Below are 27,672 nucleotides of genomic sequence, written 5' to 3'. Positions count from 1 at the left end.
GTTGACATACGCCCTGCGATCGGCCAGCAGCCGCTATTCTCCTCGTGAGACGCGCCACCTCGCTTTTCTAGCCGAATTTACCTCTCGCATTGAGCACGTCTCCGGATCGGAAAATGGTCCAGCAGACGCCCTGAGTCGCGTAGCCACCGTCCAGACGCTATCGTCAGAAGCTCTAGCCCGCGCCCAGCACAATGACCCCGAGCTTGAGGCCCTGCGTAGCTCGACAACATCTCTGCGTCTTGACGACTTTCCCGTTCCCGGCACAGACCTTCTACTCTCCTGTGACACCAGCACCACTCCACCTCCGAGCCCATATAGTGTTGACCACAACACGGAGAAGTCGTGATGGTCGACGACCTCTTCAAGTGAAAGCACTGGTCACCGCGCCGCGTCTTCATGACTATGCATTTGTAACGAAAAAGAAGCACTATATTTCAATCCGAATGTTTGTTCACGCTTTGCAGCATCACTTACTAGTCTTTAGGACATTCGTGTGGCGAAATCGAAGCTGGCGGAGCTTACGCTCCAACTCCATAAAACGTTTTGTCAAGAAGAGCAAACGTGTCGCCTGCAGAGTGCTCAATTCATCACCTGTCCATTTTACGACTCCGATTAACAACAATGCCTCCTGCTCAGTTGGTTTGCCGGCGCCGGATAAATCGCAAAAAAAGAGCGAAAACGACGGCGCGGCCAGATGACGTCAGCGGCTGGCAGCCGAGAGAGGGAGCATTTCTGTCGCGAGATCCAAAGCTCCCTCGCGCGCCAGGATTGCGAGCTACGCTCAAACTTTTTGTGCGAATATGTATCATAGGGCTCAGAACCGTACTTTCTACTTGTCCCGTCATATTTTATTCCGATCATTTCCCTGCTTCTTTACGAGTGAGCCCGTCTCGCAATTTTGAGGTTACAGTCGTATTGCATTGGATTTAATAAGCTAGACGCAAAATTACATCCAGCAAACCGAATACGATGTATGAACGGCATGGTCACATTCGATTTGGCTTGACGGTGACGGAAGTATGAGCTGCTGTGTCCGTTAGAAAGGCGCGCAACCGAGGCAAGGATCATTCATGACTGTTTCGATATATTATAAAACGTTATGAGCAAGCTTTCTCTGGAATTCCTGCGGGTTTATTATACCGCAGAACAACGCGCGGAAGCTCAGCTGCTCGGAGGATTGCTTTAAGTCTACAGTCGGTCCCCAAAGCAAAGATAAAGAAATACTGTCGCATGCTTCATTACGGTACGCCAAATTGCTGCGAAATATCGTTCAACTGCCAATTATCCACCTCATTATATTTCCCATTATATCGCTGAAGAGATGATCACCTAAACGATGCTTCGAGCTGGGTACGTTTGGTACGAACGAGTGCGTGTTGGTACATAAATATAAGGTGGAAACCTTGCGCTAAGAGTGTTTGAGGAATGTGATGGACGAACCGATCGGGGAGCGAGTGCGGGTATGTACCCGAAACGACGTCAGAAAGATATGATTGACACAAGAACTTTTTCTGAAGCAGGCACCGGTTGGTACATATTCCTTAGGAAGGCGTCGAGGACAAATGAGCACAAAAGACGCCATTTGCCTCGTGTCTTTTCTCGTCATTTGTCATCGCCCCCTCGCTACAGAAAAGAATATTTGCTTTCGCGATGAACAGCATTACGTTCCATGGCAATTCCCTTCCTGTGCGTGGTTCGGTAAGGATACAACGCTGCAATATTCCATATCCCAAACCTGTCGCGTTGTTAGAGCAGAAAATCGAGTTAGGGCTCGACGCGAGAGTCGTTCTTGGCTGTCAACCTTTTGCAACATCGCGCATCGGGCGTGTAACGGAGGGTCGCAAATCCGTTTAGGACTTGCCGCATTGCCAGGCATAAATGCCAGAAAGGTGGACCCTTCCCTCGGTAAAGCTGGCGTCGTCTGAGTGGCATACGTAATACACTAGTTCAAGGGGTACACGTGACTTGGCCTATTTGGATTGGTTCTCGCCAGCAGTGATGTCGCAGCCATATAGTGGAGGAAATAGCGAGGCCCATTTTCTCCGTGTCAATTACAAACTTTCCTGTGAAGCTTCCAGTGCTGGTAGTATTCGATGCTACTAATTTCCTGTATTTGGTATGACTTGGGAGGAGGTGTCTCAACGCTTTTAAGACCTGATGGTGGTAGCTGCCATCCATATAAGGCGTAGTATTCGGAGGGCCACTCTGAATTTATTGCTATAGTGTATCAAGTCCCGTCGTGTAATCCTGTGCAGCGGGAAAGCATTTTACCTCAACATAATCTCCAGGTTCAAACAAGTGTGAGAAAGTCTATGAGGAAGAAAACTTTATAACAGAATATAGCTCTGTCATTTTGCTTCCATTTCAGATTCAAACTTATCAATCTTGACTTATATTCATATCAGCCTGACGTCACTAAGAGTAACACGCAAAGGAGCGATTACTTCTTCAATTATTTGGCACTTGTGGGTCTGACGCTTCTCCTATAATCTTTATTGTGACTATTGCAGTGTTGTACCCGCTACCAAAACAGAGTAACGCAACACTGCTACCCGCAACTCCACAAAAAATGTAGCGCAATAGTAGTGTCGTCACAAATTGGAAACAGTTAAGGCCAGTTCCCACATATAGCGCTTTGCTACATAGCGCTAGAACATTGCGCTATATTTTCTTCCTCGCATTGCTCCGAACCGCTATAAAACCGCTCTTGTCGAAGTAGAGCCCCGTTCAACTTTTCTAGCGCTATATTGAGCGGTGGGTCTGCGTTAACCAATCGTGAGCTTCTTTCAGCCGTGACGTCACGGGAGCTGGGGTTTGTTTTGCTTCCGTTCACTCGAAGCAGCAAGAAGGCAAGGCGACGACGATGACGACGCCGTGAAAATGGCCACGAGTTTCATCGGCCAATGAATGGGTGTTTTGTTACTATAGTTTGGTATCGCGATCGCAGCATCGAAAGTGTCATCCCCCTTCATGCTGCGGATACATGACGGCAGGTCGGCCTATGTCTGACTAACCTTTCCTCACTTCTTTGTTTCAATAAACATATCCCCCCCCCCCCGACGCGGACAGTGTTGAGACCGTACGGACGATGGTTGAGAACGCCGGTAGAAAGACGGTAGTACAGTTCGGGACAAAAGTTTACGGAACACGGCATCTGCGTATTGCTTCATTGGAACGGCCCCCTATTAGCTATCAGGAAGAGATCGAATAAGAAACGGGTGGCCGGCTATTCTATCCACCTCCCAGTATGTGTATCCCCTCCTCTTTGCTGCTAGGTTGTCGCATCATTGGAGAAATGCGACACCCCTGTGTTCCGTAAACTTTTGTCCCAAGCTGTACCAGTGCATCACGTCGCGACGAGATATCCCGTGACCCCAGCAGGATAGCGCTAAGTGCTCGGTTATATGTGAGACCGGCAAGCCAAAAATCAGTGCTAGATTTTGATACATAGCTATTTTCTAGCGCTATAAAGCGTATAAAATTAACGTATACATACTACATATAAATACTAATAAATACCGCTATAAATACTGTGTCGCTATACTTTCGCGCTACCATACCCCCCAGGGGGGAATTTATTGCCAGGAAAAAACAGAAAAAGAAAAAAAAAGAAACAGGGGAACGGTCAGCCATGCAGCACGCCGGCTTGCTATCGCAACACATTATCGCATAGGCATCCCGTTGCCGAATGTGTCTAAAGACAGTGCAGTATTTATGCAGCATTTAAGTATGTCGTTACTCACACCCAAGATATATTATTTGGCATTGAGCTTGCAATGATAGTGTTTTGTTCGAGATATCCGCGTATCTCACCTTCAAACTTTTCCGTTTGCTTATTCTCGATGGATTGAGCTGTTTCCCTTCTAGTCAAGTGGTGAAACTGTCATCATAAGTGAACTCTCATCGAGTCATCAATAGCTACACTCTGAATCCGGCACCCGATATGTATTGCATGAAAGAGGACCTGCATCTGGGCCAAGCGGTACACATGAGGTACGGTTCTCAAACAGCAGGTACAGTTCTCGACCAACGCGAAATTCAAGCGGCACAAGGGCTCCGACACCCATCCGTACCGGCTAGGTACCTATTAAGCGCGGTCTAGCAGCTGTACCTCATGTGTGCAGCGTGTTTCCGGCGCATGAGTATACGAACGCCGTCTCACGATCCCAATGCGCTGCAAAAATATTTCGCGTGATTCCGAATACCAGTCAATAAATTCCTTTATGCAGCAGTGCCATATTGAGTCTGCAATATCATTCTATCAAAGAAGTGCAATAACTAGAACCCGTGACCGTGGAGGATTGCACGTTTGGGAAGAATGGGTTTCTTCCAACCGCTGGCAAATCAATCTGTTTTGAATCGTCCGGGAGCGAGGACGGTCTGCTCAGTCTTTGAAGAAACTCGCTAGTCGCTTTCAAGATTGGAGTCATTTAAGGTGCGTATTATATCTATGAAGTCCGCATCCGTATGATTATTCGTCCGCACGACGCATTTTCGTTCGTCATCGCTCTGATTCCCAGTGGTCCTGATCGCCGGCAGGCTGGACACAACGACTGAGGGACGGAGACAACGAACTTTGCGCGTCATGCAAGAACGTTGAAGCGTAAATTAGAGAAGCCTAGATTGCACTTTATACCTGCATTATACAAGCAAGTAGGCATGTTTTTCATGCAAGCTATTTCGGTTGTTGGATTTTTTTACATTGTATTTTCCCGCAGGGTGGGGGTGAGTGTGTGTGTGTGGGGGGGGGGTTCTGGGCAGAAAAACAAAAAGAAAGGAGAAGGGTCAGCCATGCAGCACGCCGGCTTGCTATTTCCTAAACAAAAAACAAAAACATAAATAAGAGAGACAAAGAAATAACAAAAAGGGTCGTAAATGGGTGAGTCAATCATCTTCCGTGGTTGGTGTTACGTTCTGCGGACGAAACGGAAGAACGAACAGGGAAGAAGAGCAATCCAAAGGTGCAGAAAAGGTAAAGAAGCGTGACCACAGAGCAGCCGCAGTGGTGAAGGAGATATGCAGTGGTCAGCATTCATCCATATGTGTTGTGCCCCGTGTGTACAACGTTTGTGCATTATGACAATGCACGCTCACGATGGAAAAGCATCACCCCTAAAAGGGACGTAATTTTCGAATAAAGGTATTGATTTGTGATATTTAAAGTGCAGCGTGGCTTCCTGAGGTTGTTAATATATCTTAGAGAAGGAGAGTCACCCCGACGGGCACGGGTATGGGCTTAAATCGCTGCAGCTATGCGTTGCATGTACCGCATGTTAGCGCGTGTGTACCTCTTAAATTTAAGAGGTACCTTTTTAAAGAAATGTACCTCTTGGCCAAGCGGTACTTAACCGTTACGTATGCGCTACCTGGTTTAGAGTGTAGCTACCATGGTAGTAAGATCTAACGAAATGCGTAATATATTTGCGCAAGCTTTCGCCGGGAACAACGCCTCCAAGAGAATAGACAGCCTTCTGAGTGCTGTTGGCATACTACACCAAAGCCTAGATCTCACAAGCCTACCCCTGTTTCTATTCCATCCACACAACGGCTTCTCTTACAAAGCGTGCGATTATACTACGTTTAATTACGCTTAATTGCTACGATTAAGCCACGTTCAATGCGCTTTTTCAGGTAGTATGAGTTTCTCAGGAAGAGTCTACCCGTGTGAGATTACCTCCTTAATAAAGCAAATCAAGAAAAAAAAAAAAGACGTAACTTTTTTCTAAACACGTCAAACGACGTGGACAAGTAATTGCTGTAAAGTTAATCGCTTGTGCACCGCCACCAAGTTAACGTGCACAGATCATTAATAAGCATATTTGCATATATACTGACTCACGAATCATGTTATTATTCCTTCAGTTTGTTTGGTTCCTATATCTACAGTGCAACGTATTTAATGTGAGAAATTAACTAGATCGCGTTCGGCAACCTGTGTAACCGAAGATAATTCTGTCTTGCAAGAAATGCTTCCCCTATGGCACAAACACCTTAAAACAAAGTCGACGGTACGTTTGGAGGGCGACAACTATCGCGATATCTCGTTGAGACTCCGGTATATTTTCGCATTCCTGTTCCAGACGACACCACGAACAATAAAGTTGCAACACACAGTTTGAAATGTGATATCAACACGCTCACACTAGGCTTGCAACTGACTGCATGACGGAAACTAGCATCGTAGCCCACATTATGTGGTATGTTATATACATACATGTTCGTGCTTGGCAAATGTAAGCTAAAAAAGTCAGACCATGTACAGGATAAAGACTAATTATGTTAATCAAAATTCGAGTGCGCTTAAATTATGTCTGTTAATGAAACAGAGGAAGATAGTCAAATCAGTCTGCCTGATTAACGAGTAACTACATGGAATAACAAGAAAATAATTCTACTTCGCAGTTCTCGCTTTTTTGCCCCATGTTCCACGTCTCCTGAGAAGTGGCGGTAACGGTAGCGGAGTCCGCCGCTACTCACATGTGTAGCGGAAATACTTTCCCCGTTACCAATTTAGAATGTACCGATATCGCTACAACGCTACCGAAAAAGGTAGCTGTAGCAGGGTAGCGTTGTAAACAGGGACGCTACTAGTAGCGCCGCGATGTACAATGCTGACTTATTGGGACTCCGAAACGCCCTCTCCAGACCGAGGAATTGAAAGTGTTGTTTGCAGTGCGGGATGCATTTCACGAATTTCCGTGTTACCTAACGCTGAACAGGTTTTCAATTTTCGTTTCAATCAAATAAATTTTTACGTGACAGCGTACTCTGTGCATTTTCAACCAATTTTCAAGCATTAACATGGTGACATTCTAACCGTAGGAAACACAGAAATAATACGTACGTGGTGTTGTGCGCATTCGAAAAACAAAGCAGCACCACGTTCCTGGCCATCCACAATACCGAATGACATCGTTCTTTCAGATGATTAGTTGAAAACAGCGAAAAAATCGGGGCCGACAGCGATATCATATATGATAGTGATTGGCCATTCCTACGTCGTTTAGTAGAGATCTCTTTTGAGAGCGCAGCATCTGTTCCAAATCCTTGTGAGTTCTTCTTCGGGCTGACACCGTGCCGCAGCCTGTAACTGACTTACATGATGCTGCTGTTGCGACTTTTCTCTAAACGAGGTGCCCAGTATATCAGTGTTGACACTATTCGGAAAGTGTGAGCGAGGGATGCATTCGCTGCGTAAACGGTAACCGGAACTGATAACCGGAATTTGTCATCTTAGCCCGCCAGAGATGTCCCAAGGTAAATTTACCCAGGTAGCGAAAGCGAGCAAAAAAAAAACAAAATCTGACCCGGCAACACTGTCATCTCCGTGACTCGAGCGATCCTGGTTGTTGTTAGCACAGGTACGGTCGTAAACAAAAAATATTTACGCGCATGGGTCTTGTATAAATTAATAGCTTATTCATAATTCAAGTATAGGAAAAGCTTTCTGTTGCACCACTAGTACACATATACGAAATCATCCACCACCTGAGTACGTTTCCGTATTCTGCTCCACTGCGCATGTGTAGCAGTACGCTCGTTTGTCCGTGCATTCTTTTATCGGTGCCGTGTGCCCGTGCATTGTAATGCGGAGTTCGTACACTTTGTGGATTAAACAGGAAGCGACGTTCACATTTCGAAGCTGTAGGCCAAGATTAACACGTGTGAACAGATGAGTGCTATATGCATCCCGTGTTGCTGGCCCCGAGAAGAAAAAAAAAGCTTTCGTCATGGCAAGACAGGCCATGATAGCGTGAGTGTTAGCGAATCAGCTGTGCACCAACGATGTCATGTTTTCTGCAACGGACCCACTATGACCACTCGTTGAAGAAATACAAACAGCTAATCACTACGTGTACGTGTAGGTCTAGGTTAGGAATGCACATTAAGTGAAACTTCTTGTTTATTTGTGGTTATCACGTACCCTTCGTCAAAACCTGCGATAACTCTTATGTATTTCGAACTGATATGTGTCATTAAACCTGATGTGATTCATTCTTCTCTGTTCTCGTCTGGTATTGCTGTCCTGGGTGACTAGTACGGTTCGGTAAGGAAAAGGGGAAGGGTATACAACGCAAACGAAGTACGCTAATGCAAACGTGCCATGGCTAATAATTATGCACTACTTATTATTCAGGCTGCTGACGTCATATGTGATGTCGTTTATTTACAAGAGTAGTAGTCCGCGCAACCGATGGATGGCGCTGACAGTCTGTATCATGGCACCATCTGAAGACGCAGGGCCCTATGGGAGATTCGCTACCTGTTTATATATACCTTGGATGTCCTGTGCTTTCTCCGTCATTTTTTCGTCGTCGTCCTGTCGCTCCTCAGCTCCTCCTGTGGTGCGGAAAAACTTGCACTGATATGACAGCACAACCTTGATGCATTGAACGAAGGCAACATTTCCTTAACTCTGAGGAACGAATAAAATACAGACAATGTCACGAAGAGACTCAAACCTGCAACGAGGGTTTAGTATTTCACACACGGTGCTGCTTTTTTGTCTTTCGTGTTAGTGTCTGTCTTTTGTATTTTCTGCCTTCTTCATACTCATGAAAATGTTGCCTCCATCGAATGCCCACCAGCTCGCTTGCAATTGTTCCTTCATAGCATAATATGTTGCAGTGGTCGCTTGAGTGGAACGTGTCTCGCGTTTCATTGGTCTTTCCGTTCCCCCTTCATTCCCTCCTGCACTGAAGCCACCCGAGCACACTACATTGCTCTGTACGGACATGAGCAGCGGAACTAGAACTACTTAAATTTACTATTTGTGTAAGTATTATTATTAATTAAATTATTATGAGTAATCATAAACTATTTAATTGATTGTGGGCGTTGGAGGCTTGTGTGTTTCTGTCGTCCATGTTTCCAGCCCGTCTCGGCTAATTTCTCGTTCTTTACCTGGAACTACTTCTATGTTTCCACAAATGTGCTGAATAGTCATTTTTTATAAAGTGTTTATCGAAAACTGACTAGTCAGGTCCGCATATATATTATGTATCCGACGACCCTATCGATAAATATTTCGAGTGATTTTCAGGTTCTCTGAAGCAGACCAGATAAAAGACACATACAAATATATTCGAAGCATTGAGAATTTGGATGAAGTGGAGTGTCTATATTTTTTAGTTTTCTCAGCGCGGATCGAATTACATCTTTTTTGCCTCCCATACAGGTCCGGATGAAGAACGTGTAAAAAATATCGACGCCCTATTATGCATATCTGATGCACCGAAGTATATAGGAATGATATTTTTTTGTGATATTTCGTTGCTCTTTGAATTATCGAAGTCGACGCCAAATTTTCCACTCACGCTCGCTAGTGGATTGTATCTTTTATCAAGTCGCGGTCTTTGCTCTAACAATGAGGGGTGGAGGGGGGGGGGTCGAAGTAGCTTGCCGTTGTTGGCCGTACTCAAGTGGGCATCGTCACGACTATAGCAAAAAAAAAAAAGAAAGAAAGAAAAGAGGGGAAGCAGAGGGTTGACGATTTCAAAGTGAAGCATAGGCAGGGTGAACGATACTGATGGGACGGAGGTGCATTGTAGGTGAGAGGTACACTCTCAATGTGGTCCCCTAAAACATGGCAAAAAATTATCTGTATTTAGAAGTGCTAACTGTTACCTTTTGTTTCTTCTGAAGGAAAGCTATATGATCACCTCTAAAACTATCAAAATTACCTTTATATTAAGGGGACTGTTTCCTCTAAAATATACGTTTCCTCCTCTCTCATTTTTGTAGCCTTTATTTAGCAGGCTGTTTGTACCCTCTGAGATAGTCCTTTTATATAGCTTATCCAAAATCTGTATACAGCTCCCGAGTCTCCTCCCCAAACACAATCAGAGCCATCTTGGCAGTGCTTGGGAAATATTAATTAAACAGGATCCCTGGACCTTGCCAGCTAAAAGGTCCTGTTTAAATAATATTTCCCAAGCACTGCCAAGGTGGCCCTGATAGTGCTTGGGGACAAGACTCAGCGTTGTTGTGGAGTGTAACGAGAGCTGTATACAGATTTTGGATATAAGCTGCACAAAAAGATTATCCGAGGCGAGAGCTGTACAGTATGTTTAGCGAAAAAATAAAAACAAATCCGATTGCCGAACAATTTGGCACCGGTAACCATCTCCTTAACGTATCTCCTTCTAATCAGTGTTGTACCCGCTACCAAAACGAGGTAACGGAATACCGCTACTTGCTACTACACAAGATGCCGGCCCCATCAACAGCTAAAGCTGCCCTCTCTTGGATCCAAACAGCAGAATTAAAAAAAAAATATCCGAGGATTTGCTAAAATTGTTGGCCCTCTCCAACACATCGTCTAATCAGGGCAGTATGTTTCGACGAACGATTGCCAGCAAGCTTTCCAAACGATTCGGATGCGTTTGATAAATGCCCCATCCTAGGTCACTTCGACGCTCAGGCACCAACCACGGTAGCAACAGATGCTTCAGGTGCTGCACTCCCAGCCGTACTCTCGCAGCAGCAAGGCAAACAAGTACGCCAGCCGTTTGCTGATATCACTCGAAAAGGACCTCCACAGCAATGTACTCGGATGTCTAGCCGTGCACTGGGCAGTAAACGTGAAATTCACACAATACATATTAATATTCAAATTGTGCATTTTGACTGACAACTGGGCGGTTGCATGTCTAACGTCAAGCATGAAACCGTCCAGAAGATTCACTGGAATGCTAATGCACCTCACAGAGTTAAATTTCACAGTTCAGCACCGCCCAGACCGTTTAAACAATGTAGCGGTCATGCTTTCCAGGCTGTCGTACACAACCGTAAGCTCATAAGCTCGTAAGACACTAAGTCAGACTCAACAAGGAGATCCGGAAATTGAGCGCATCATTTCAGATGTCCAAAGCCCTGAAGTAAACAATGACGCTTTCACTGTCATGGACAGCACACTGTACCGCAAAACACAGTCTGGATTTCTAGCTACCGTTCTGTCAAGAAGTACGCGACAGTACGCATTCGAAGTATCCCGCGATGCGCGGATTATGACCGTACATTAGCGAAAGTACAAGATCGCTACTGGTGACCACAAATGAAGAAAACCCGTAACCGACTACGTCACCGCTTGCGAAACGTGTCAGATCAACAAATAGCCTGATAATGAGGTCAGTGGGACACACGGGGGAAATGCCAATTTCCGAAATTAGCATTATCGCGATTGATCACATAACTGCGTCAGAAGACAAGGCACGGTATATTCTGAATGTAATAGACTTCACAACGAGATACATCCTTTCAGCGGCAGTCCCAAACACATGGACCAAAGCCCTACTCCCACACCTCCACAACGTATTCTCCAACTACGGAACACCAGACCACAATGCCTCACAGACAATGCAAAATGTTTTTGAGCAACTTCATGCGACATCATGGCATAAGTTCACATCACTCAACCCCATATCGCGCAGATAGCGATGGCATGATTGAACGCAGCATTGCCAGCTCATCACAGTACCTCAATGCCGAAACTACCCTCAATGATGGGGAAAATACCTTCAAGAAGCAGCGTTCGCGGTGAACACTTGGGCCAATGCTTCACTCGGATTTTCGCCATTCCAGTTATGACGTGGCTATACACCGAAGCGAGCACAGGAAAAGATACGTCAAAAAGACCAACGGACACTCGAAGATCGCCTCCTACAGCTTTGCGAGGACCGCCGCGAAGCTCAGACAACGTCTGAAACAGCCCGTGAAGATCGCAAGAGACGATACAACCGCCAGCACCGTCACAAGGAGATCCCTGTTGGAGAGATCATCTAGATACAGCGACAAGAACCAATCAAAGGCATGTGCTCGAAAATGGCTCTCCGATTCCAAGGCCCTACACAGTTCTCGAAAAGAAAACGCCATACACCTATGTTTAACGCATAAACCAAAGCTCACCAAGGAGCAACTCGGAATAGCGTATAGTCCATATCAGCCAACTCAAGCCTTACAAGGCACCCTATCAAGATCCCTTCTTGTTCCGCCACAGAAACCATCAAGACGAGAGCGACGATGGAATGCAGTCCCCGGCATCGCCATGAACACAGTCGGCAACCCCCACGAAAGGGACATCATATACGTGGACCACCACAACCAATCTCATCACCGAGAACTCCACTGTGGCTTTGTGTCACTAACTTGTGTTAGTTTTCGCAATTTTAAATGGTTTAGTTTGTTTTATGCCGAGAGGGCTCGTCAATTTTTCAACAAGGGTAGGATGTGAGTGGAGTGAGTGACAACATCAGCCATACAGTTGAGCCCACACAAGAATCGTTCCGCGCGCGCGAATGTAGTGCGGCACCGTCAAGTGGGGACTGGAGAGAGAGCCCGCACTACATCGGGAAGCGGATGCGTCGTGCAAAGGCTGGTAGCCAATCGCAGAAGCTTTCTACGGATGAGTGGGCGGCCCCAGTTGTAGGACTTAGGTTGTCACTCACTATAGTGTAGAAGACGACGACTGGAGAACACGAGCACGCGACAGAACGAAGCGTAATTCCAATTCCGAATGTAAGTCGTGCAATAAAGAGCCGTTTCCTTCGACACCTGTTGTTCCCCCCACAGCGCACAGCTTGCTATGCGGCCAACTTCTGTTTTTAGAGTTTATATGTTTTGAATACTACACCAGAGCATTGGATCTTGAGGGCGCATCCGTCGTGTACATGTCCCTCCCCCTCCCTCCTCTATTGAAAAATACTTCAGAAAATCATACAACAAATCCCTCAGACCGCTGAAGGAATCTCTATTAGGTTATGTGACTAAATCTTTAAAAAAAATTCTCTCTGAGTTTCTTACAGGGATCCTGTAGGATTCCAGGGAGGCTTTCCTACAGGATTTCTTACAACAGTGGCAATGCAGCTTTCTTACAGGGTTTCTTGCAGGGTGGCCTCTGAGGCTTTCTCACAGGACTTCTTACAGGCCTCGCGGCCCGCAAGAAAGCCTATGAGAAAGGCTAATGGGCCACCCTGCAAGAAACACTCTAAGAAAGCTGCACTGCCACATGAAACTTGAAGGATCCCAGACTCACTTGCTGATAAGTATTGTAATGTAAGTCGCATGCCGTCACTGTAAAGAATGTTGCAGAACATTTGTGGCCCAGCCAATAAGTTCAGAAAGGCATGACCCAACGCATCGTACACGTACTTGAAATGTCCAATGCGACGACCAAAAAATTTATTCATGTAATTATGCCATGTTTATGCTTTACACCTTGGGAACACGTAGGCTTTCTTGCGTAAAAGCACCATCCAACTTTCTCGAGACGAGAATGGGATACGACCACGAACTCGGATCCAATGCCGTAATTCCCGCTGCCTGCCGCTGCTTACGAGTTTAACCTAGAAGAAACAGCATTTCAAAAAGCACGGTTACAACAATATGTGCGCGCGTGAGAAATAGGCATAGAAATATGTAACATACCGCTTGCCCAAAGCACAGTTGCTATAACCATCTCACTGCATTCTACCTTCCGATCCACAGAGTACCTACGAACAGGGGTAAAGACGCATAAAAAATGGGAATTCATAGCACGGACGATTATATACCGCACGCACACGTGCTATATACCTCAAAAGTGACGAAAATCCTGAATGCCAGGCGATATTTGCTCCAGATGCGTAGCTGCGTCCATGCGCTTCCTCGTTTCAAATCAGACTAACTAACTTGCTGGCAGTTGGAATAAACGCCTCCACTAATGTACGATGGAATGTCATAACAGGTTATAATAGTTTCTGAGATAGTCGGTATGCGTGGGAATAACAACGATTTAATACGAGTAACTAGGGACGAGACAATACATGTTGGAGCCTATGTCTCCAGACGAATCAGCCAGAAGAATGATCCAGGCCGAGCTCTCGCGCATCGTCTTCAGTGTCCACAACCCAACCCACTAGCGCCACTACAGTTTCAATAGGAACGACAAAGCGGAGCAACCATGACACTTCTGCCTAAGAGGGATTATTCACAAACATAGGAAATCGCACGAACTACTTTCCAACACCGACGACATATCACTCTCTGCGGCCCGTCAGTTCTTGCTTCATGTTCATCCGACAGGGGATTATCCTTCAAAATTTCTCTTAGTACTGAAGAGAAGTTCGTGAGAAAGTCAGTCCTGTATGAATCACGCTGTTTTCTCATAGAAATCACAAGGCCAGACCCTGAATTATCCCACAGGATATTTTCTCATTGGTGTGCCTGTGAGAATATGTATACGAATCTCTATCCTCTGTTGGAGATCCTGAGAGACGAAGACGCTTCTGTCAGAAATTCTGAGAGAATGTTGTTTCTATGAGATTTTCTGAAGTATTTTTGAATAGGGGCCTCCGCATGACGCACGACTACGGTTGTCAATTCCGAGTCATTTGAGCAGTCGAGTCATTTTGAGTCCTCCTCGGTATTTCGGGATTGTTTGCTGTCAATCCCGGGATCCCGGAACGGGATTTCGGGATTTTGACGAGTTCAGATGGTGCTTTGAAGTGGAACACATCGTCAGCATCGACAATGAGGAAGATAGCGCAGAGTGCGCGACCTATAGCACCCTAGGCGATCCCGTCCAATAAACCAGTCGTTGTCACTCGTGCCGTTCACTTCATCCCTCTCGGGCTCCTACATATTTGGTGACCCGGAACACCCGCCGATGTTCGGCACGAGCCCGCCTTCTGATAAGCCTTCCACTACCCTTCCACCTCCTGGTATGGCCAGCTCTTCCTCTGTGCCACCCGTGGCACACGTCGCCGTGTGGCTTCCCCCTTTCTGGACCTTCAACCCGACGATCTGGTTTTTGAAAGTCGAAGCCCAATTTCAGCTGGCAGGTATTACCACTCAGGCGACGCAGTACCGACACATTGTCGCTGTTCTGCCTCCAGACATCGCCTTGGAGGTAGACGACATTCTATCCAGCCCACAGGGTGAGAGCCCCGACGACCAGCTCAAAGACGCTATTCTCCAACGTACGACGGCGTCTGAGCGCAAGCGGCTGCAACAACTGCTCACAGCCGAGGAGTTAGGCCATCGGCGGCCTTCCCAGCTACTGAGGGCCATGCAAGCTCTGATTGGTGACCGTGCAGCAGCGTTCGACGATTCGCTGCTACGCGAACTCTTCATGCAACGCTTGCCGCCGCAAGTTCAAATGATTTTGACCACAGCTTCAAGCCTTTCCCTTTCCGAGCTCGCACAGCACGCTGACAAAATCGTGGAGGTCACAGGCCCTTCCGTCGCAGCTGTTTCTGCCCTTTCTCAGCAGGCCCCCACCGCGCCTCTCCCTTCATCTTCGAGTCAGCAGCAAATCGAGGAGCTTCGCGCCGAAGTGCGAAACCTCTCCAGTATGGTCTCTGCCCTGTCTCGCCGCGCTCCCGGACGAAGGCCCCAACGGCCACGTTCCTCTAGCCGCTCACGTCGCCGCAGTGCCTCACCGGTTCGCGACAATTCCAACAGCTCTGGATTCTGCTGGTATCATGAGACCTTTGGCGATGCGGCTCGCAAGTGCCTGAAGCCTTGCGCATGGTCGGAAAACGCGGCCGGGCAACGCTGATGGCGACCTCCGTTGCTCCACAGTTTACCGAAAGTCGCCTCTTCTACGTCCAAGACCGGCAATCCAGGATACGTTTCCTCGTCGATACGGGAGCTGACGTCAGCGTTTTGCCAGCCTCCCCTGCTGACCGTTTTCGGAAACCCCTGTTTCACCTGCTGGCAGTCAATCACACTGGCATACCGGTCTACCAACAGAAGTCCCTTTCGCTAAATCTGGGCCTCCGGCGATCCTTTCGCTGGGTTTTTCTTGTGGCAGCAGTTAGGGACGCCATTCTTGGGGCAGACTTCCTGCATCACTTTCGACTGACTGTGGACGTTTCCCGCCGCCTCCTCCGCGACTCTACAACGTCTCTCTCCGTTGCAGCGATACCTGCTTCTCCTCGTTTTCCGCTGTTTGGCTCGGCTCTGACCCATCTAAAGTCTCCCTTCACCGGGCTGCTTGACCAATTCCCCTCCCTCACGCGCTCTCCGGACTGGACGCGACCCGTGCAGCACGACGTGGTCCACTATATTCAAACCACGGGACCGCCTGTTTCAGCGAAGACACGGCCGCTGCCTCCGGAGAAGCTGTGCATCGCCAAGCAGGAATTCGAGCACATGCTCTCAATCGGCATCGCTTGCCCTTCTTCGAGTAGTTGGTCTTCAGCGCTCCACATGGTCCCAAAGAAGACAGGCGACTGGAGACCATGTGGCGACTACCGCGCACTCAACCTAGCTACTGTGCCAGACCGATATTCTCTCCCCAGACTCCACGACTTTGCCGCCAATCTGCACGGGAAGAAGTTTTCCAAGATAGATCTAATGAAGGCATATCATCAAATCCCCGTTGCATCAGAAGATAACCCTAAGACGGCTATCACCACCCCATTTGGTCTTTTTGAATTTCATCGTATGCCGTTTGGATTGCGGAACGCCGCTCAAACGTTTCTAAGATTTATCGACAGCGTCCTTCGCGGCCTTCATTTTACCTTTGCCTACATCGACGACATTTTGGTTGCCAGCTCGTCTCTTGAAGAGCATCTCGCGCACTTGCGTCTCGTTTTCACTCGCCTGACAGACCACGGTATTGTCATGAACATACAGAAATGCGAGTTCGTGCAATCGTCGCTGGAATTCCTCGGCCACATGGTCTCGAGTGACGGCATCGCGCCTCTTCCCGCCAAGGTCGAAGCGATGGTGAAATACCCGGAGCCCCAATCTTTCCGCCAGCTCACACGTTTCATCGGGCTCATCAATTTCTATAGACGTTTTATTCCGCACTGTGCCCACATACTACACCCGCTGGAGGAATTCCTCCGCTGCGCCCGCCACGGTGCGCGTACTCTGACGTGGACCAAACCAGCCCGCCAGGCTTTCCAGGGTATCAAGACCACTCCTTCACCACCCTAAGCACGAAGCCCAAACAGTCCTAATGGTCGACGCCTCAGGAGTTGCAGTCGGCGCTGTTCTCCAGCAGAAAATCGATGACGTCTGGTGCCCCATAGCGTTTTTCTCGAAGGCCCTCAAACCGGTAGAGGTCAAATACAGCACCTTCGGACAAGTATTCGGTTTATAATTTCTTCAAACGGTGTGACATTCCACTTGAATGAAAAACAGGAGCAGCAGCAACAACAACAACAACAAAATAAGTAAATAAATGGAGAGAAACAGAGCACTAAACGGTTTACAACACCCTCCCTGCGTGCTTATCACATTGTACAATGACTAAAACCCGACGTGAGAAAGCACAGAGCGTCGAAGGTGGTGTCCCCCTGTTCGGAGCGAACTTTTGTGCAAATAGTGGCTGCCGAACTGAATGTCTGCACAGCCTCTGCGCTGGAAGACACGACAGTCAGCAAATATCCCTACGCACGTGTAGGCAGCAGTCCTCTGCCACCTCCAGTCATAAAAAGTGTCATTTCCTTACGAAGGAATCCCGGGACTTCGGGACCTCAAAAACTGGCCGGGATCCCGGGATTTCGAGATTCGGGATATCCCGAGTGACAACCCTACTCACGATGCAAACAAATGCGACTTACGCAACAGTCTCGGCGACACAGCATTCAAGACGGAAGCCAACTTTTTTTTTTTTCATTTCTCCGTGAAAATGGCAGTACTGTCTACTAGTACTACTGAAAGCGTCTGCCTATGAATGCGACATTGGAACGAGGTCTGGAGGACAGGAGGTTTTGGACATGAGAAAGAGGCCTGTGAAATTGGAAACCTTTAATAGTGTGAAACGCACTGGCTTTCAACAAACATAACAAAATACAGTTAACGTTTCGGGTCCCATTCGAGTCCCATCATCAGAATGACGCTGTCCTGGTCGTCACCGGGTATTTACGTAGAAGACCGGGAAGAAGGGGGGGTGAGGAGACAGCTGGAGTCATGTCACATAAAGAAAACAAAAGAAGGCCAACCAGGCCCCCTCCCAGAATGCTACGCTCCTCTTCTACGTAAATACCCGGTGACGACCAGGACAGCGTCATTCTGATGATGGGACTCGAACGGGACCCGAAACGTTAACTGTATTTTGTTATGTTTGTTGAAAGCCGCTGCGTCTCAAACTATTAAAGATGTCTACTCCCGGCAATTGGACTATATTCAGAGATTGGAAACGTCAAACAAAAAATACGCCCGTTACGCTTCTCTGCGCTCAATTGTCATCCTTAAGATCCAGTAACTTTGCAGCCGTTTTGAAAGCCATTTGCGTTCGGCCTAACCAGATCTCTTTATGCAATTTAAAACCATGTCCATGACTTTCGTCAGCACGCCTAACAGGCTGACACCCAGGCTTAGAGGGGTAGCGACACTTGGACAGCACACATCGCACACACATTGTACTGCTATAATATTGAGGAAAAATTCGCTGTTGTCCTGCGTATTGTATACACTTAAACCAGAACTTGATTACATAACACGCTCTAGCCAACCACCATGCCGTTCCTCCTGATTCGTTAAAAATGGGAACATTATGCGTTTCCAAGATAGCCGTTTCTCGTCCTCTTTTCAACCAATCAGGGGACAGAAAATACCATTCGAGTGGTCTTAGGCTAGGGGCGTGGCAGTTCCGTTTCAAAGGGACTATGAAATTTCCCGAACCATTACATCTTTTCTTTCTTTTTTTTTTTGCTGGAAACTCTTCTTCCCGCCGAGAAACTAACATGCCAGAAATTTTTCCGGGCGAAATCGCTCCACTCTGTGAGAAGCGCGCGCCCGAAGTGTCTCTTCCGCATTCCTCTTCTCCCGCGCGCCTTCTCCTGAATATTGAGCAACTGTACGGACTGTTTCCGGACCCGCGTTACGTCACCGGTGTTACGCAATGGCAAGTAATGCTCGCCGTAGGCAGCTGAGCCAGCCCCCCACAGCTCTCGCAAAATCTGTATCAAAATGCGTGTTACTGCGCACGGTTGATAAAGTTCTATAAGTAGTTTGCCTTTGCTAGACCACAAGGTCGCGACAGGCCTGTTGAGTTCCAATCCACGCCAGGAACGTTGAAGTCCCCGTATAATTGGAAAGGAGAGTTCAATACATTGGCGTTCAGCTCAAGTGCTTCAAAAAACGTCATGAAATATGCTAAATCACATTGTGGTGGAAAGTAACAGTTACCGACGAAGGGTGAGTTATTACGTCCTAGAGATATCTCAACCCAGATAGCTTCATGCCCGTGAACAAGGTCAAACCGCTGATCGGCGATAAGCGAAGTGTGAACTGCAATAAGTACACCATCCCCAAACAGCACACCAGGGGTGTTAGAGTCGTCGCAAAGTTCACAACCGAAGAAAGTTCAGCAGATGGGAAGAAGCACAACGATTGACGCTCTACTTGGCCCACGTGACTGGGCGTGACTGTCAAGCAAAACAAGTTCAAAAGCAACTGAAAATGCTTGTTTTGAACTTTTCGCGTGACGTCAAAATGACGTTGCTGAACTTATTTCTGGCTGATAAAACTTCAACACCGGATCGTAGCGAACATCGAAGTTCATAAAAGAAAATTGTGGTTGCTTTTGCTGCATTGTGTTTGTTGTTCCGCCGACGGCTGTTTATTGTGACCATAACGACGCGCTCGCGATTCTTTTCGGCAGCATTACCGCTTGTCACAGGGCGCTGTGCGGTGGCTGTGCCTACTGGTGCCGCAAGCAACACTACGCGAGGTTTCAATTTCTTCATCACGTTGAGCTCTTGGCCTCCGAGGATGACGGTGGCGCCCGCGGTCTGACGGTACCGGGGATAAGGCAAGCGGAATGTGAGGGGACTCCATGCGGAACCGGCTGAGAAGGCACCGGTTAATCTTCTGAAATTTACAAAGAATTCAGAAACACAATTGTTGCACGATCGATACACTCTGAAAACAGAGTTCAGCTCATAACACGCCATAACGTACTAAACTGTCATACAGAATAATGGTGTTCTTTTTCCTGATTTATTCAAACCCGGGGTGTGGTGGTGGTGGTGGTGGTGGTGTGTGTGTGTGTGTGGGGGGGGGCTTTGTGACAATTTCGATTCACATCCCCCGTATTACGTATTTTTGTCGCGGCGAAGCGCAAAAAGACGCTCTTTCACTCCCTTATCCATCAATGAATTACGTCCTTACACCTATCAATTACACCAATGAATTACGTCCTTTTGCGCTTCGCCGCGACCAGCCGCGACAAAAATACGTAAACCGAAACCAATTAATTACTGCAACAAATGACCCGCTTCGGTGGCAGATTTTTCTCTGAAAGGTGTCCACTGAAGGTCCCAAAAGGGGTAGTACCCATTTTAATACCGACAGCGCCCTGCTTTAGAAGTTACGCTTTTTTACGAAACTCATTTGCATTTTTATTTAAATAATGAGCGCCTCCCGCTCATTCACGCGGTGCGCATCTTGTAGGCGGTATTGGACAGATACTTGTAAAAAATAAAGTTATTCGATTGGTGCACCGGTTCGCGAATTATTTAGCCCGGGGATTTAACTGAAACACCCTGTATATGTATGTACGTACAAAGTTCACGTATGCTCAATGTTCATGTATGCACAATGTACTGTACCGTATGTACAATGTACTGTACAGTACACTGCTGAAGAAAGTTCACAGGATACACTGTAAAATGTACATGCTGTTCAGGATCTAAGGCAGCTGAGGGAGCCGGGGAGCATGGCTAAGAGGAGTGTCATCTGTTCCTGGGGATGCATTTGCTTCAACACATCATGCCCAGCTATAAGCGCCAATAATAATTTGCAATGCAATTACAGAGAAAGATTTTGAAACTGAATCGCTAACACAGACGCTTTAACGGCGGGAAACGCATATCGAAAAAGAAATAAAAAACGAAAAAGAGGTAAGAGTCACCTGTACCAAAATGATCTGTTTACAGAGATCCATACATAAATGTACCAGCCTGGTGAATAATGGGCGTACGCTTATAAATTTGCAGCGTGGAGATAGCCGGGAGAATCACAACTCTGGCCGACGTGCTTGGCCGACTAAATCGTGCCAAGTTCGTCCCGTTCGATGCCGTTTCTTCCCGCCATACGTTTGACATGAAATAATTCGGTAAAATTCAGTTAATTCAAGACACCGAGCCCAAAACGTGGAGACTTACATTGGTGTTGGACGATGCATGATTGAGGCCATGAGACGCCACACGCCAAGAAAGTGTCGGTTATCCCAGCAAACGCTTGGCAGTTTGCACACGACAACACAAACGTGCACCCGGTCTCAGATATCAGGGACCGTATAACATTTGAAGAACAATATTCGTCAATGTAGCCGTAAAGAACTGACATTGCAACGCAAAGCCTGAGTTTATCCATCAAAGCGAAATCTCATGCGTCAGAATACATGAGTAAATCGTATTCCCCGCGCCATTTACGCACAAAACTTTGACCTTTACGGTTACATCGGACACGTTGACGGGTACCATGAATAAAACTCAGCTTGACGGATACGGCTTCAGCCGCTTTGTCGAAATTTACGCTTAGTAAGGGTAAAATATGATGGAAGCGTAAATATATCCGTTTCGTTTCTGAGAGTATACCAGCGTGGTGTTATGCGATGAGCTTCCGTCAGAGTATGTGGCATAGACATTCTTGCCTGCGACAGGGTTACCGACAATGTTCGAGTCTGTCAACTGCCCAGTTGTGAATTCCATTTCGCCCGCTGTCTCTCTCTGCCGCAACTGAAAGTTTGAGAATTGTCAAACACTTAGCATTTCCGAACACATATTTACAAATGAGTGCCATTAAGAAACATATTTGTGGACATCGTGTATTCATGCTTTCCCTCTGTGGAGCCCGAGCACAGTCGCGTCCGTTCCGTCAACGGCAGCGCGGCCGACAACCGATAAAATTCGTTCTTGGACGTCCCTTACAGATGCCTAGGGAGGGCGTCCGCCTGTTCCCTTGCCGTCGTTCCAAATTTTCGCCGGCTTTTTCTCTCTCTTTTTCTGCACTCTGGTACCCCAGAGCTGGTGCCACTCCGCTTTGCTTTTCTGTGCTGATCCGGCAGTGTTCACGGCGTTTACAAGCTGCTCCCATAGGACACGCTTCTGGTCGCTGGTGAATAGCGAAATGTCCCCAGAGCAAGGTCTCGCTAGGAATTGGTGCTGCTCCATGAGCAGCACGTCCAACTGAGCGTCAGAAGCGCGCGATCCCAGGGTCTTTCCAAGTTCCGCCGGAAGACACTGCAAATCTTCCGCCTTTTTTGCCGTAGCTATCTGCATTGTCATCGCAAATAATGCATTTATACGTCCACATGTGCTCTGTTGTAAGGGCACACTATAAGGATAATTGCAGACAAAAGCGGCGCAGTTTCTTGTTCTTTATTCTTTTACTCCACGTTATCTACACTCTAAAAACAGAGCTTCACCGCATAGCACGTAGGGCGCCAATCATTGCCGCGAACAACGCACGGCGTAGTGTACCTGTGTACCGTAGTGTACCTAAGTGTACCTTTTCGCATGCGATTGGGCGTGTCGCTCACACGTCAACCTTTTATTTATTTTTTCCTTTATCGGTGCTGTCGTACACTCTTAAAAATGAACTTCGCCACATAGCACGCTCCTAGCCAACCATCACCCCGAATGACAACGTTCTCGCCCCTGATTTGTTGAAAATGGGAGGAGGAGCCTATTTTGTGCCGTGCATAATGGCCACAAAATAGGCTCCTCCTCCCATTTTCAACAAATCAGGGGCGAGAACGTTGTCATTCGGGGTGATGGTTGGCTAGGAGCGTGCTATGCGGTGCAGTTCATTTTTAAGAGTGCAGGCCCCACTTCAGTGACCGAGAACATTTCTGTTGAACTTCGTGGAGTTAAGGCTCCTCCCATCGCGACGTCATCTATTAAACTTAGTTCAGCATTGACGAGTCAAGCACCCCTGATCGACATGTGAATCGTTAAGCCACGTTCGAGTGAGACATAATGTCGTAGGTGCAGGTGATTAAGTGAAAACTCGTCAGATTTTGTTCGCAAACCACGGACATTTTGATAAAACACGGAGAATGGTCTCGCTATGCTAGGCCACGAAATAGTTACGTACTAGACTGTTGAGAACACGAACTGACATCAATGCTAGGAATTGTGCCCATGAAGGCACGATACAGGCAGCCTTCCGGCCAAACATCAGAAAAACCATCGGGATCGGTCACAACACAGAAAGAAGTCACTTCTAGTTCTCAGCTTTACACAGCGGAAAGAGCCACTCAAAAGAACGCCTTCAACAGCAACGCAGACATCATTCGTAAAAGTGTCCGAGTGTAGGCGAGTTACGAGAAGCGCTTTTTCAACAGGAGGCTTGGTAGCAAGCTTCAGGGACGAGGATTGAGCAGTGCCCACGGAGATGGGAGGACGGCGTCATCTACGGTTCACTACGGTGGTGAAACCTCCGTCAATATCAGGGCTGACAGCTGCAGGTGACGAACCAATATTGCTGAATTCAGAAACATTAGGCACACGCGACTGTGAGCCACTTGCAGGCACAGAAGGACACGCAGGCAAGGTGTTGTCACGAAGTACCACGCCAGGAGCACTGCACTCTTAAAAATGATCTTCACCGCATAGCACGTTCGTAGCCAACCATAATTTCAAATGATATCATTATCTGCCCTGATTGGTTGAAAACGGGAGGCGTACGCCTTTTCTGTGACACTTATGCTGTTCATAATTGTCACAGAAAAGGCGTACGCCTCCCGTTTTCAACAAATCAGGGGGCTTAATCGTTTCACACGTTCAACTTAACGGCACGAGACAGCTGAACGAGTCGTTCAGGCTAACGAAACGAGCAACTTTATCGATGCTTTGCGTGGTCGCAATCTCTGCTCCTCGTGAAGCTTCTTCTTTGTGGTTATTTTGCACGTTACGAGTGCTCACGTGTTGTGATGTCATCGCATTGAGCGAAGAGCAGGCTGGCAGCGAGGCTGCATCTTCGCTGACCAATAGGACTGTTTCATTTGTTCCGATAGCTCGCATTCTCGTGCTCTCATACATGCTCATTGCGTTCCAATGTTCGTTCCCAGGCTCGTTCGTCATCTTCTTTTTCTTCCCGTCTCAATATATGGCTCGCTAGTCGTGTGAAAATAATTAACAAACATGTACATCACTGTAAGGATAATCGTCGAGCTACACGCAAAAAAATGTAAATCATTTTCATACCCTGACGATGGTGTCGGGTGAGAATTGTCTATACGAGAACTAGTGTGTGCTGAGTTCTAGTTCACGTGGGAGTCCGAGACCAGAAAGGAAAGACGTAGTGGTATCAGAAGTATCAAAAGAAGAAAGAGGAGGAGGCCGCCCGTTCTCCTCAACGTGTACACTTATTTCATTAACTTTATGTAACTTTTTCTTCAAGCATGGAAGTACAACGCGCAACCTTACAGTCAGGCTTCATAAACAGTGCGAACAGCATTTCTTCCCGGACGGAACAACTTTACAAAATCTATCTGGTCCAGTTGAAAGGCATCCTGACGCCTAAAATAAAATAAATTCGCAGTGCAACATTTTTCTAGTGAGCTTGAACAGAACGTAAGTGAACTGTTTTAATTCCATGTTAGCAGCGCGAAGCAAGAGAATGTTATGAAACTATTCAAGACAATCGACCTCAGAAAATCCACAGAATCCTTTGCTCTTCCTTTCATTGCTACATCAACACTATGTCCGCAATGTACTATTAAAGAGACACGGCTATATGCATCCATTTCGCCTTTGTTGTTCATCACAACACCCGTAGCTATCAAGACGGATTGAAGTACACGGTCACAAGTCCTCACAAACGGTGCGGAGAGCTTTTCTTGGCGGACGGAAGAACTTTACAGAATCTGTCTCGTCCAGTTGAAAGGCATCCTGACGCCGTCACGACCATGGGGCACAGTTAGCTGCTTGTGTGGTCGCCCAAGCGAAGAATCACTCCGCCATCTTTCTTGGGCAGCTTCAACGTCAGCGTGTCGTTACGAATATCGAAACGAAGAAACATATCGACGCCCTGCTGTGGCACAATCCCTGCTCCTCGTTTAGCTTCTTCGTTGAGGCTATCGTGCTCGTAACGAGCCGTTACGTGTTGTGATGTCACCGCCTTGAACCAACTACAGCTGCCAACGAGGCTGTAATCTTGTCGACCAATGAGGTTGTTTAATTTTGTTTGGATTGCTCGCATGGTTTGTCTATGGTTTGTCTATGGCTTGTCGTTGTCACTTCTTCGTCTTCTTTCTCGTCTTCATCTGCATCTTCTCGAGAATATCTGACAGGCCTCGTGTAACCACTGGTGTTAATACGATGAAAGGGAGAACATGTCATTTTGTACACAGTCGTGGAGCAATACATGTTCGTTTCTGCAGAAATTCCGTTTCTGCAAATCTCCAAATGAAGATGTTTCACATTCTAACGAGTGGGTAGACCCACTCGTTAGGCAAACGATCTAATTTGATCGTAACTGGACCGAGAGATTACGCCCCTGTCACTTTAACGAAAAAAGCGCGTCATACACCACGTGCTCGAGGTCCCGAGTGCCTCGCGCCTCGTTAGATCATGAGCCATGTAGGCAATGAAGCTTGTGAGCACGTGAACACATTCGTTACGCAGACGACACCGTCGGTCGTTGCGCGAGCAAGAGATTACGCCTTTGTCCCGTTAACGAAAAAAGCGCGTCACGCGTCACGTGAAACGTGTCACGTGTTCGTGTTAACGAGAGCTCCGCCCCTCGTTGGCTCGCGAACGATGGAAGTGATTAAGCCCCCAGGGCAGATAACGATATCATTCGAGATGATGGTTGGCTAGGAGCGTGCTATGCGGTGAAGTTCATTTTTAAGAGTGTGGAAGGGTCGGCACAGGCACGGGGTACAGCAGATTGCCGGTTGGGTGCAGGTTTCACGTGTAAAGCTGTGGCGTAGCTATGCGCCGTAGTGGTGAATATAGAACGGGTAGATTGCAAGCAGTCAAGCCGTTGGAGAAGTTCGGCCTTCAACTTGGCGCAGAGGGGCAATGAACTGGTCCAAATCGCTGTGGGCGCAAGGGTTATCGTTGGTGTTAGCTCCGGAAGCAGAAGAACAGCTGCCACTGATCACAGTGGATTCTGCAGAACTACCCCGTTTGGTGCAAGACTTACATTTAGAGAAAAACGTCGTTAATCCACAGAAGGTCGTACTCCACAGGGGTGATGTTGAGGCATTTGCAGTGGAAGCGTTTACCACACGGGCCAGAACAAACCAGTTCCTGCTGCTGTCCGGCGAAAGGCTGTGCACAAACAGCACATGTGCCTGATGCGGGAGCACACAACCACCTTCCTCGGTAGGCGGAAATGGAATGTGAAATGAAAACATAGTTGGACTCATTCCGCACTGGGCGGAGAATATATGTCTTCCATGACGTTTTAGCGATGAATACCCGATAGGTGTTCCGAATCGTGCAGCACACCGTGCACTTTGCGTCACTGCTGCAGGTGCGACTGCACCTCCAAAGTCATGCATCTCTGCCCAAGAACAGTTCTGTGCTGTTTCTTTAAAGGGGTTGGTACAGTTTCATGGTTATTGCATCGTGGACGCTTTGTACTGAATGACAGAATACTAAGGAAAAAATTATTCTTCTTCCACGTGTCGTCCAGCTTGGGACAAAAGGTGACGGGGTGTCGCATTACTCCATTAGAGCGGAACCCTAGCATGAGCGGACGCACATAACGGGAGAATAGCCGGTCACCCGTTTCTTATACGATCTCGGGCCAGAAGGGGGCCCCTCCGATGAAGAAATACGGCAGTGCCGTGTTCCGTAAACGTTTGTCCCATGCTGTATTTAGCGAGGTACGAGCCCTTGAATACACACCTGAGGAAAGCCTAGATGTCACAGAACTCAGAGCGGCGTCCATCCCCATTGGCTGCCGCAAGCACGTATCTTCTCGTGCACTGCCTCACTGGCGGTGGCGGGGAGGGCTGTCATGTCATACCCGCGTGAGTTTCGGGGGCGCATATTTCCCCAGGGCGTCAGTCGTGACGTTGCCCATCTCTGTGAGGCCGATAAAGGCGAGCCCTTTCATCAGCACCACCACCATGAGTTTCGGTATTCGTGGTGTCACTTTTCTCCGCTTCTATTACCCTCTTCGCTGTGAAACTTTCAATGCAAGTTCACATCTGCGCAAAGAACCGTCTTCTATGTTTATCTGGGATAACCTGATGTGACCCGTCGCAACTCCTTTAACTTAAATTGCGCGCTCATAACACGCCGTTCATCAGCAGTATAGGGTGTGTGCAGATAAACCTCAGTGATATCTGCGCGCGTCACTCGTTGTTCGTTTAACTGATGACCTTCCATAATAACGGCACATTTACGCGTGCGGAAGGAAAATCGCCGAAGCCTTACTCGGCGTAAAAAATCAACATAGCGACGAAAAGATCGGCTTCCATGCATTAGACTAGGGGGACAAGGCGGTCTCAGGAGAGTTGTATGGAGGAGAAAGTATGGCTTCCAGTATCTTTGTGCAACTTTCGCACGCATAAATGCGCCGCCGTCCGCCACCGGTAGTTAATCAGGTAAGTTACGTGTGTAAATGTCACTTCGGTTTATCTGCGCACCCCCTGTGTGTTTCGTGGCGCTTCTCATGTGGGCGTTTTGAGCATAGGTTGCGTTATTACCGTGTTCCTGTAACCTCATCCCCGGTCGTCTTTCTGCCATTCTCACTATATTTTAAAAT

General features: G+C 47.5%; 2 protein-coding genes across 2 annotated transcripts in view; both read left to right on the top strand.

Annotated features, from left to right (window-relative positions):
* LOC135373116 (membrane frizzled-related protein-like) overlaps positions 1–27,672 on the top strand; it is a 608,751-nt gene that overhangs the window by 248,683 nt on the left and 332,396 nt on the right. The window lies entirely within an intron of this gene.
* On the top strand, positions 14,645–15,538 carry LOC135373138 (uncharacterized). Its single transcript, XM_064606398.1, has one exon. The coding sequence runs from the start codon at positions 14,645–14,647 to the stop codon at positions 15,536–15,538; it is 894 nt and encodes a 297-aa protein (XP_064462468.1).

This window comes from Ornithodoros turicata, unplaced genomic scaffold (genome assembly GCF_037126465.1).
Source record: "Ornithodoros turicata isolate Travis unplaced genomic scaffold, ASM3712646v1 Chromosome21, whole genome shotgun sequence".
In the NCBI taxonomy this organism is placed as follows: domain Eukaryota; kingdom Metazoa; phylum Arthropoda; class Arachnida; order Ixodida; family Argasidae; genus Ornithodoros; species Ornithodoros turicata.
The sequence above is the reverse complement of the archived record's forward strand: the minus strand, read 5'-3'. Positions and strand labels throughout refer to the sequence as shown.

Coding starts and splice junctions, on each gene's coding strand:
- LOC135373138 (XM_064606398.1), top strand. CDS start 14,645: ATGTTCGGCACGAGCCCGCCTTCTGATAAGCCTTCCACTACCCTTCCA.